The sequence below is a fragment of the Eretmochelys imbricata genome, chromosome 7 (genome assembly GCF_965152235.1).
Source record: "Eretmochelys imbricata isolate rEreImb1 chromosome 7, rEreImb1.hap1, whole genome shotgun sequence".
NCBI classification, from domain to species: Eukaryota; Metazoa; Chordata; order Testudines; family Cheloniidae; genus Eretmochelys; species Eretmochelys imbricata.
This window is the reverse complement of record NC_135578.1, coordinates 5,816,080-5,828,954: the sequence shown is the minus strand read 5'-3', so window position 1 is coordinate 5,828,954 and position 12,875 is coordinate 5,816,080. Positions and strand designations below refer to the sequence as shown.

Genomic DNA, 12,875 nt, shown 5'->3' with positions numbered 1-12,875 from the left:
CATTTCACATCTTCCACTAAGCAGAAGTCCCAAAATGTATGATTTTCATATTTTGCTACTCTTCAATTGTGTTGGTTTATTGTTAAAGTGTTCAGACTGCCCCATACAGTATTCTTCAGACAAAACACTGAAATAACTAGTTTTCATACAAATCCATATGAACAAGGAAATTTAAAGTTGAAACTGATGCTTCTTTCTGCAAAGTATTTAGATCACTGTGGAATTCCATCCATCAGGCAGTACTATATCTACAGAAATAACTAGGTACAACAGACCACTGAAGATACAGACTTAATTTTATATTTGCATTTCATGTGTTTGTCAAACAGAACATAAAAACAGTACTGTATTTTATTGGTTTCCTTCCTTCCATTGCCAGAGAGGTGCATAAAGCTGATCCAGTTACAAAAAGGACACTGATTAAAATAGTATTTAAAAACCTCAAAACAAACACCCATAGACACAGTACACAGGGTTACTCTTCTAGCAGCACGTGGCTCGCTGAGAGCAATCACCTATGAGATACATTGGTCTGCTGCGCACTCACTCACTGCTGCTTCATTATCATGTTCGAATCATGGGGCCTGGATACAAGGATTCTGCCTTAATCTTCAATTGATGTTCCTTTAATCATCAGATCAGTTTTGTTTGCCTGATAAACCAGGATTGGGTCAGTTCATTTTCTATTGTGTGGTGTTTAAAAATATGTTATTTATTGAACAGACTGTGTTTAAACAACTGATATTTTCCAACACAAGAGATTTACAAGGACAAATCCTTCAGAGAGCACAGGTTATTGATGTGATAGAGTACTAAGGCTCATTAAGTGATGTTCCAATCTATCAATCCAGTCTGGCTGTAATACATGTTCACTAGAAACTTTTACTGAGAATTCTTGTTACATTTTTGTAACAATGATAATGCAAGTGACCAGCAGAGGATATTAATGTAATAACTGCTGTTGAGCAAAATATCAAAGGGTACATAACAAATAACAATATAGTTATGTCACATCCTTCACACAAGAGTTACACTACAAAACCACCGTTTTGAGGTGGGTTAGTTAAGCTAGTAATAACACAGTAACATTGCAGTTAGGGTGACCAGAGGGACTTGTCCGGGTTTTTTGGTCTTTGTCCCGCGTCCCAACCGATGCATGGTCGGGATGCCAACTGTCCTGATACTGCAGCTCTGGCAGCTCCCGCCGCCTTTTTTTGTTTTTGTTTTTTTGCTTCCCCCTTTGTCTAGATATTTCGTCCGTTTCATCTGGTCACCCTAATTGCAGTGTATCAAGAAATGCAACTCAACTGCATGGCACATCCTGCAGGTCAATGGTTCTCAACCACAGGTACGTGTACCCCTGGGGATACGCAGAGGTCTTCCGGGGGTACATCAACTCACCTAGATATTTGCCTAGTTTTACAACAGGCTACCTAAAAAGCACTAGCCAAGTCATTACAAACTAAAATTTCATACAATGACTTGTTTATACTGCTTTATGTACTACACACTGAAATGCAGGCACAATATTTATATTCCAATTGATTTATTTTATAACTGTATGGTAAATATGAGAAAGTCAGCAATTTTTCAGTAATACCGTGCTGTGACACTGTTGTATTTTTATGTCTGATTTTGTAAACAAGTAGTTAAGTTAGTTGAAACTCAGGGTACACAAGACAAATCAGACTCCTGAAAGGGGTACAGTAGTCTGGAAAGGTTGAGAACCACTGCTGTAGGTATTATGGCATTTTACGTTTGTATACTTCTAGCATAATGGGGCCCCGGATCCTGGCTCTGGGTCCCTAGGTACTATAAATAAGTAATATGCATAAACTATTTCACTAGGAAAACAGTGATAGAAAATACTCCTTAGGTGCAAAGTTAACATTGCTTCTGAAATCTTAATCCCTGCATTTCCTGATTTAAAAAAAATAAATAAATAAGTATGCTTACAACACAGTGTGTACTCTGCTTTGCCTGTGATTCACAATGCCATCATTTAAAACTCTGATTAGGATCTGATGGTGACACTTCATTAAGAGTATGCCTAGCGTACAATAAAAGGTGTGTCTTTTGTTAGTTAGCACGTTTTAAAACCTTAGGGTTCACCTCCACAGATAACACATGTTAAAATACAGCTTGCCCTGTCCACATTAGAACTTCAAAATGTGTGAGCTAACATGATTTAAAACTACACCTTAAGATGAGTGGAGTGGCAGAGGAGTGAGTTCACATAGGTAATGCTCTTGTTCGGCTGGAGTCAGTTTTCTATCCATTTTTATTGAAATGTTTATATCTTCCTTGTAGAAAAAGACAGGGGCTTATTTTTTTTTTATTTAAATCTTCAAATTTGCATAATACTGTACATCATAACAACTACAAAGGCCTCACCCACCTCATCCCACAGGAATGAGGATTCACAATTCTTTGCATTTACAGATTTGCTCCTGCCTGTGATGTTAAAGCAACTTTCTGGAAGATTCTGCTGGGTGCATGTCAGTGAGACAGCCACAATCTCTCTCACGCTGCTGTACCTCCCGACAGCCTCTTCTTCTGTGTAAGCCCTACCGTCAAGCCAGACTGGGAGAACATGCAGCAGTATCAAAAAAGGGGGGAGACTTCATTAGACTCCGATGAAGTCTTAGTTTAGCAAATATTGACTGAGCATGGTCAGAAGAGATTTTTCAGACCCTAATACATTGAATTTACCCCCTTCCAACCACACGAGAAATTACTCCTCACTGAGAACGATAACAGTGTTACTTTTTAAACTTCAGTTGTCCTTCTGCATCCTTGTTTTCAATTTTTTTTTTTTTTTACTGCTTTAGGGCCTCATTGTGCTAGGCACTGTATAAACAGATAGAAAGGAAAGAGTATATTTTTTCCTCCTTCCCACGGTCATCAAACTCAAAAATATTACTGAAAGGATTTTTCCTCAGAACTGCCCATAAAATAATCACCTTCAGGCAGAGAAGAGAAGGTTTCATAAACATTTAGAAAAGTTAAGAGCATGTGAAAATAGGGCGCTATCAAGCAAATTGTTTTTGCTCCCCCCCCCACCAAATTGTCCAGATGTCTTGCTATTGTAAAAAGAACAATAATTAATAATACCCAGCATTTATATATTCAAAAAATGGTGCCAACATTAACTTCATAACACCCCTGTGAGCTAGGTGAGCATTATTCTTCCAATTTGCATATGTCAAGAGGAGCTGATGTAACTTGCCTAAGGACATATAGCGAGTCAGTGACAGAGGAAGGATAACATACAACTCCGAATCTCTTGGTTCTCAACTCTGTGCTCATCTCCTCCGACTTTGCTGCCTATTAATTGCTATTGTAACAGCACCCAGAGGCCCCAATCAGGGACCAGGCCCCCTCTGTGCTAGGCCCTGCACACACATACTCAGTGAAAGGATAGTCCCTGCTCCAAAGAACTTCACTATTAACTGCTTAAATACACTCATTTTTTCAAACTGATTTTAAATCCAGACACAAACCAGGAACTCTGGAGTAACATGAAGTGAATTCCCTGAGGCATATAATTATAACAGCTCTTCTCATGCCTGTTGTCACAAGATTATAATTGGGCCAAGCAAAATAACCAGCAGTTTCTGAGCATACTGAATAATTGGCAACATACGAAGAAAGTCTAGTTAAGTATGCTGGACCATAGCTATCAGTATTAAATGCAACTAAGATTAAAACAAAAAATAAACAAACAAAAAATCAGTGAAATCAGTGTGACGGGATTTCAAAATGGGAATGATACACTGAGAGCCATGTAACATTAAAGACCTGTTAAACTAAGTAAGCCTCACTTGCTACCCTCCTATCTTTCCCTTTCTCTCATACTCTATGTATTCCTAATGCTAGTTTTCAATTTTTCCATATAGATGACTAATCTGTTTAAATCCCAGATAAATAGACTGCGAGGGCAGCTCAGTAATAAATGTTTACAGAATTTAAGATCTCTTTTTACATGGTTTTTTTGTTTGCTGGTTTTTTTTAGCCCTCAGGGTTAAAAATAACTTTCAAAATAAGAACTGATGGCAGTGCTGTTTTCTCAAGACTGCAGAAAGACATCTTCTGCTTTTTTACAGCTCTCCTGAGAAGTAAAAGAATGAAATTAGCAACACCCCGGTCAGGTGCTTTTCAGCTGTTCAGAACTTCATGGGTCATATTGAAAATGTCAAGAACCATGTGGGAAAGTCAGGGTGGCAGAGGCAGGGTCTTGAACTATTCATAGGGCAGAATCACTAACACAAAATGGAGCCACAGATGGGGCAGTCCGGAGGCTAAGGGAGAAGAAGCATCTCCCTTTCAGCAGCCAGGTGGCATAAGGCCTTCATATTTACCATATCCCTACTAGAAAGAGACTAATGCAAAACATGGAGCCACTGAGCACAACTCAGGGATAGCATCCAGGAAGAAATCCCAACACAAACCCAGAAGCTTGACAAGAGGTCAGGATGGGATGGATTTCTCACCACGAAATTGCCTCTGGAACTTTAGGTTAATAGATGTCTTGTAAATCTGTCAAGCCCCAGGTTATTATGGAAAGATAGAGCATCTGTGTGATCTCAGGTTGCAGCGATTACAACATCCACAGTAGAGTATATTAACACAAATCTCTGTGTTGCCTGTTGAGGACATTACAATAGCCGCATGGTCTGATTACAATATCAGGCACTGTATAAACCATACAAAAATTCACTGGTATGTTTTTTTTTTACCAAATCATTGTTCAGTTTAGAACCCAGTGATAATATATAAAAAACACTGGCAAACAAAGACAACCTACACCTAACCAGGTTTCAGAGTAGCAGCCGTGTTAGTCTGTATTCGCAAAAAGAAAAGGAGGACTTGTGGCACCTTAGAGACTAACCAATTTATTTGAGCATAAGCGTACTCCTTTTCTTTTTACACCTAACCAGCAACGTACATTAAAGTACCATGGGGTCATAAAAAAGAAAAAAGGTTTGGGAAGTTACTGGGGAATTCTCAAAACCACATTCAAGCCAAATGACCTTAACAGGATATTATGGGTTTCCAGATCAAACAAGCAAACAAAAAAAGCATAGAACAATAAAAAAATACCATTGTAGACAGTCTCACTGAAGGTTCTACGTAAGATGAAGTGTAGGAAAGCATGGAAATAAAGAGCTAAGGTAATCTGAACAACCCTATTTCTGACTCGATATCTCTGCTCATCCTCCACCCAGCAACTACAACAGCAACAAAAAAATGGTTACATTACACCAACACAGTGTTCCTCTTCAACTTTGACAATATGAGTTACACGATCTTACTACATACCGGTAGTGTAATACTGGTGTATCATATTCATTGAACTAATGAAAACACCACTTACCCACTACTTGTGCCACCTAAATGACTACAGGCTGTGCTCCAAACTCATCTTTCTTTCAAGAAAGAATATCTCATCACATACTAAAAGACCTACCCTGCATCCATTTTGCTTTCTGTGCCCCTTCACACCACAGTTGCGAATTTTACCATATTACTCTTTTACTATCTACAGTAGCTTGTGTTGTCTGTAGTTACCAAAATCTGAATCCTCATACACTGACTGGTACCCTGCCAGGAAAATCACATTGAATTTGCAAACTTCTCAAAATTTGCAGCTGAACTAATGTATAAGGAATTTTAAAACGGCCCAGCTGCTCAAGTTCCTGACAGACAGGTGACAAAGATGTTATCGCAATGAAAAGATTTCCATATGAAAGGAGAATGAAAAACACAGACTGTTGAGTTTTGAGGGGAGATGAATCAGAGGAAATATGATAGAAATGTATAAACAATCTCAGAAAACAAAGAGCATGGGGACTATCACAGTGCAGGGCAACTGCACCTGTACTTCCCCTTGGTGGCCCAGTAAAGGCACACGCTCTCGGGCTTCAGGCTCCCAAACTGTTGCTTCTTGGGAGAAGACTCCCATCCCCATCCATCTGTATCTACCTAAGCTCTTTGGGGCAGGGACTGTCTTTTTGTTCTGTGTTTGTACAGCACCTAGCGCAATGAGGTCTTGGTTTTTGACTAGGACTCCGAGGTGCTATGGCAATACAAATAAATAATAATAAACGTTTACATCATATGCACTTAAACTGTGGAACTCACTGTCACAAGATATCAGTGAGACCAAAAGCTCTCTAGGATTCAAGGAAGGATAAACATTTACCTGAATACTTAGAATAACAGTTATATTCAATGTTATACAAAATATAACAGACAGAACAAGGAGCAATGGTCTCAAGTTGCAGTGCGGGAGGTTTAGGTCAGATATTAGGAAAAACTTTTTCACCAGGAGGGTGGTGAAGCACTGGAATGCGTTACCTAGGGAGCTGGTGGAATCGCCTTCCTTTGAGGTTTTTAAGGTCAGCCTTGACAAAGCCCTGGCTGGGATGATTTAGTTGGTGCTGGTCCTGCTTTGAGCAGGGGGTTGGACTAGATGACCTCCTGAGGTCCCTCCCAACCCTGATATTCTATGATTCTACGATATAAAACCTTTATGCTTCAGGGCATAAGATAATCATTAACTGTTGGGCTTTAGAAAGGAACTTCCCCTATGGACAAGAAATTCCACTATTATATATGACAGCATATCTTGCACTTTCCTCAGAAGCATATGTCACTGAACACCATTAGAGATGGAATACCAGACTAGATGGACCACTGGGCTGGTTCAGGATGGCAATTACAAAATGCTAAGAAACATGACGTTAAAAGACAGAACTAGCTGCAATATCAATGTGCTTATCATAGTGACTATATCAGGGGGAAATAAAAAGGTGTCAGGGATATAGGGCCAGAGTTCAGACTGACTGGCGTAACTCTCCATCTTCATGCTTTCCAATTTTTGTTTTTGTAAATGGCAAGCCTTAAGAATGGTCACATTTCCTTGTGGGATGGGGGGAGAGACAGTAAATTACAATATTTTTCAAGGTTCTTTGATTTAAGATACTCATAAATTTTAAAAACCCTATCTCCACTTTAAAGTTCTGTGTCTTGGAACATAATACTCATGCTGCAACACCCAGGGCAGAAGTGATATCATTTATTTGTTTTTGTTGTTTTAAGATCATATCCTTAATGCTATTTAACACTGGTTTTATGCCTTTATAGCACGAACATTTTATTAAGCATAGGAAAAGAGCAGGCACGCACGGGTAGTCCATTAATTCTACAACAGCTCACTTGGAGCAGTAAATATATAAAAATTTGCTAGGATTCTGCAGCGTATGTTTACTACGTACTGCCTAAAATGTTACAACCAAAGTTTTAGTACACACAAAGTCTCACTCAGCCATTTTAAATTTTATTTTAAAAGAGCCCAGCAGCCAGCTGGGACGTGACAACCTAGAACTAAAAATTAATGCACATCTAGAAATAAAAACATATAACTAATATTCAATACATTTGGGCTAATAACGTATTCTCATATTTCAGCCCACTGAGTACCATTAAAAGGAAAACGATCATCCTGCCCACCCTAAACAAAAGACCTGGCTTTATAACAGGGAATACATTAGATCTCTGACTTTTAAATTACACTGCTGGGTGCCACTAGGAAGACAGTTAAAATAAACATGTTCTTACTAGTTTATCTCCTTAATTATTAAATTGACAAAATGATACTGAATTGTACAGAAGATTGACAGGATTATAATCTATTTTTTAAAAATGTTTAACTGCTGTTCCTGTCCTCGTTAAAATAGTTTATTTAGATAATTTGTTTTGGATTTCACATTTCTGTAGGGAAACAGTTTTAATTTAACAGATTATGCTCTGTTCTCAGCACTTCCTGTGTCATGAAACCACAGTTACCACAAATAAGATACTTCTCCTCCCCCCCCAGTTAAAACTTTTTAAAATGTTAACTCCAATTTTAGACATCAACTAGGTAAACAATCATATTACTTTATAGTACATTTTAAAAAGAACTACTGTTTCAAGATACTTAGATGGTTTAGTGCAAACCTCAGCATTTTGAGTTAATAGCAAACTCAACTCCCATCTGCTTTTGAACTTTGGCCAAATCTCTCAAATGACATTTCAGAATGGCTTATGTGGGCCGTTTGCAGCAGTTAATCCCTCATTTTGAGATTATCCACTTTGATCAACTAACTCTGCAAAGGCCTTCTACACAACTTCACCAGTGTTCAACTCCACCCCTGGTAGAGTATAAACAAATTTAGAAAATGCACAAAGTATACGCCTTTTAGTTCCATGTAGTGTTAGTACAGAACTATACCAACCTTCTGCAAACTCCATGCAGATCTGGGCTCTTTGCCAATTCCTGCCTCTGAAAACTGCACAAGAAAAGTTACCCAGAGCTTTCAGCCCTGTGCAAAAAGAAAGGCTGTTCTGGAAAGCCTTCTTGTTAACTCCCATTCACATAATTTGATTGTGCTTCATTGCATCCTTGCTACTAAAGCCTTGCATCATAATTTGGGTCTGCCCACAAACTCCAAACAAGCTCCATGTTTGGGTTTATGTAACATTTGCTACTACAGTAAAGTGTACTTGAATCACAAAGGTCCTGGCAGATAAATAGTAAAACAGGAGGTGGAGTCTAACTTTATTTAATATGGTCATACCAGGAGTCCTTGCTGATGTAAATTAACCCCTCTATTTTCACAGCAACTTGTCAGAGTTTGAGAAGGCGGTACTTGAACAATTTATCACGCTGACATGCTAAGCACTTAATATCCCAATTTTCTGACAGTTTCTTTAAAGTAACCTTAGCACCCCAGGTATATTAACAGATGTACGCAGATTGTATATCACAATAAACATATAATACTTAAAACTATCTACAATTACGAAGAATATTAATACCCCAGTTTACAGCTACCATGTTTATAATACTCAAGTACAGAATGATTCTCTACAATTGCTTTGCATTCTGAATGTAAAAAATCTCAAAATCTGATTTCCTTTTACCACAGTACACTGCATTTTTTTAGCATTTTCAGATTGTAGTACACGTTATACAAACCTTTTATACGCTATTTTTATGCCAAAGCTCTAAAAGAAATATATGAATTCCTTCCCCACAATTATTGTACGGGTACTAACAGGTGAAATAATGATTATACTCCTATGACTGAAGACTAACGTAGAACTAATTAATATTAAGTAATTTGCTGTTAACTCTGCCTACCACATTTAATTTTATAAGATCAATATTCAAGCATCCCATCTACATAGTAGCAGAAAGAAAAAACTTATGTCTAACAGTTTGCCAGCCAGAAGTGTGGTTAACACCTGAAGTCATGTATTTGTTTATTATTCACCCCTCCAAAGATTACTGAAATTACCTGGCTCGTGCTAAATTACTAACTTCAACCCTATTTCCTGACTGGCCACTTGAAAAAGTTCAGTATACTACCTGACAGAAAAGATTACAGGAGAAGTGGTTTGTGGGTGGTTTTGTTTGGTTGTGCTTTTGTTTCTGTGTTTTATTTTAAATTATTATCGAAGCCAAGATTTCTTTTCACACATATCCAATTGCATTCAAATACATTTTACAAAAAGTAAACAACAGCTTCCGTCTTGAAATACAAAGGTGCCCAGAGGAAAGACATCTGGCTTCTACAGGTGTCTTGATGTTGTCAGTTTACTTGTTTTACCACCAAGAATGGCTAGCAGAAGCAAGGAATAGCATTCAAGCAGCTTCCTTTTCAGGAAAGCATAGAGCCTGGGGACTACTATTCTAATCAAACAGATTAGAAACAAATAAATCAAGGCATTGCTGAAGCTCACGTCACATGTCTTGCATGTTTAAAACACCAGATAGCAATCAGTGTTTCCCTTTCCCAGGAACTTCAAGAAAGAGTGGTAAATGCTATCTGACCAATAACCACATGAAAAAACAACTTGGTATGACAAGGACATTTGCCTGGATTTTCATTGTGAAAATCTACTTCACTCCACCTATAATCCACTGTTAAAATTAGTTACCAGTGGCAGATACATTTTTGGGGTTTTGTTTGTTTGTTTTGTATTTAGTGCATAGTATTTTAGTGCGCTACCAACAATTACATTCTGGTAGTCCTCTGCTTATCTTTAGTGGTCCACAGAATTCAACTACTGTGGGGGATACCAACATTGTTGTCTTTGTCCCCTGGCCATCTTGCATTTATTTTTCTTCATTTCTGTCTATTCCCTTTAAGGAGCAGCAAGGTGAAGATCACAGAAGTGCTTTATCTGCAGAGCAGGCTACTGAGTAGGATCATGCAATCACAGTCAGTTTAATTCTAAGGCAGTGGCATTTATAAAATCATCCTGCTGCTGACTTTGGGTCGGGGAGGCGAGTGCAAAGCAGGGGCAGAGAGTGGAATTAGGAAGCATGGCGGGGTAATTTTACATGGTGAGAAGTTTGGAAAAGGGTAATGGAATGGCAATACAATTGCTATGAGGGAAAGTGCTGTGATTTTATGCTTCTTTACATTATGCTAGCAACACACAAATTCACTACCTCAGTATATGAGCTTTTTTCACACATTTTCCATAACTCCTTCATAGCTGGCTGACATCTGGAGCATGATATGGAAGCTTCCAAGCAACTTTAAACTCTGTCTTTAGTAAATCTCTATTTATTTTGTCACAGAAGTTTGCCTTTACACTGCCCAATGTATGTCCTACAACTAAATGACATTTTAAAGGGCTTTTCTGCTAACGCAAAAAATACTGTCTGTACAATAATAAAATTGAAAAAGGCGTTGAGTTTAATTTCCTTATGATAATAAAGGTCTTAATAGGTTTTTAAGTTTTGGTTTCTAAAAATACTGTTCAAAATTCTCAAAAACATAAAAAAATAATATATTTGAGATAAACAATTTAATCTGCCAGTTAACCTAGAAATGGTCTTGTTAAGAAGCCTAAAATTAGCCCTATGTGCTGTGGTTCAGTTTGTGTGCATTCACGTCATGCTGGCCTCGAGCCCCCGCAACCAGACTCTCACTTGTCTGCTCCATTCTAGGGAGCAGGCAGAGTACTGAAAATGACAAGAATCCTGCTTTCTAAGTGTCAGCCTGCTTACAAGAATGGAGCAGACAGATAGGAGCAGGGAGAGGAAGAAACAGTGTGATGTGCTTCTGCAGAGAAAGCGAGTGCCCTGGTCTTTGTTATTGTAAGATCACCCAGCAGAGTAATGTTAATTTAAACTACACTGGAACTATAGTATTGGGAGAAAGATGGCTTCCCTTGGAGCCGCAGAGCGTGAAGAAAAACGTGCCCCCATCTCTTCACTGCGTGTGCATAGCAATATAAAAAGGGGGATGTATACCAATGCATTAATATTATTAGGCACACACGGAATACCAAATAGCATGGTAGAAAGGTTTGTATTGGCATGAGTTTTAGGATGATCACACTGCTTGTCAGTGGCAACATTATATAATGCAGATCACCTCCAAGAAATGCAAATAAAACCATTATACCACAATATATTGTATTCTGATCTTGCATACATGATGCAAAAAACTGTTTTATGAATGGTTAGAGAAAGAGCTTTAAATAAGTTTAATAGAACTATTTTTTGTATCATGCTCCCTGTAAATCGAGAGATCTTATTTACCATGTGTGCTGGTTGTGCAGCTGTTATATAATAATCTAAGAAGCTAAGTGGTAGTTACTGCATAACTATAGTGGGTTTTTAGAATTTCCTGTATGAATGTATTGATCTAACTTATACTGGGGCTCGAGGCCAGCATGACATGAATGCACACAAACTGAACCATAGCACATAGGGCTAATGTTTCTGAAACACCTATAATGATTAAATTCAAGGAGAACTGTCCCCAAGAGGAAGATAACAGCCCCAGATAAGGACACCCCACCATACATGAAAGACAATGGGCAAAGTTTTGCAGAGCTTACATCCTCCCCACAAGCCTTGTTCTGCCAATGCTAGGAACTAACAGATCACAGGGCTATAAACTGTTAAAATAGTGACTTGGTCTTGGGGAAAGGAGGTGATCCAAAGGATTAGTAGGCCGCATTTAAAAGACTCCCCATGAAGCTGAGAGAAACGGTTTGTGAGTTAAGGAAATGGTCTAGGACAGCAGACCCCAGAGGTCTCTGTGGAGGTCCATATGAAAGATATCCGGTATCTAGACAAGCATGTAGTCTGTTTAATTGTTTTAAGACTGGTTGTCTCTGAAATGCTTTTGTTGTAAATAATATTTTGCTTTAAGGAGGCTGTTTGATTTCTGGTTACCTCCACCATTGCTCCCAGAAGGAACAGAACTGCAGTGTCTGAGCTTAAGTCAGGCCTGCTGAGGTAATCACAGTGATCACAGGGGACTGCAGCCCAGACCTGGTTGGAGAGTAGGACAATTAGATGATCCCACCCCAAGATAGAGGTGACACAGATCTAAAACTTGAGAGGGGGTGCACTCAAAGAGACTGGTGGGGGGAATGATAGGAGGTGCAGTTAGCCTGCGAACTGTGACACATGAGACCAACAGGGATCAAAAAGACCCATAAAAAAACAACACTTTCCCTTATATAAGGTTTTAAAGTCTGATATCTTTTTTTCTAGAAGTGGGTGCTCCATGTTCTCCTGTGAATTCTCCCAGCCCAATAGCATAAGGTTCTGTTTCTAGTCCCTGCAGGCACATCAAACAATAGACTTTGGAAGTCATGACATTTTTATGTCTAGAAAAACTGCCACTGACCCAGGATTCAGTTTTTCCTCTCCTGGGCCTCATACAATTGTTTGTGTTTGCTTTTGTTTGTTTTTATTGATTTGTTGGGGGGTGTCGAGGAGAGTGGGAGAAAAAGAGGAAACATCTCTGGCAAGTTGATTTAAAAAAAAACAGCAGCTGCTGGGTGCTGCTCCA

General features: G+C 38.6%; 1 protein-coding gene across 7 annotated transcripts in view; it reads right to left on the bottom strand.

Annotated features, from left to right (window-relative positions):
- Nucleotides 1–12,875, bottom strand: part of ATXN7 (ataxin 7) — a 101,548-nt gene that overhangs the window by 26,909 nt on the left and 61,764 nt on the right. Inside the window, exon 1 of one of the 7 annotated variants that reach the window (XM_077822487.1) lies at nucleotides 8,283–8,458. The exons of the other annotated variants lie outside the window; for them this stretch is intronic. Within the exon in view, the coding sequence (XP_077678613.1) occupies nucleotides 8,283–8,418 (136 nt within the window). The 5' untranslated portion in view covers nucleotides 8,419–8,458. Of the gene's footprint in view, nucleotides 1–8,282; nucleotides 8,459–12,875 lie in introns of those variants that run through there. 7 annotated transcript variants of the gene reach the window in all.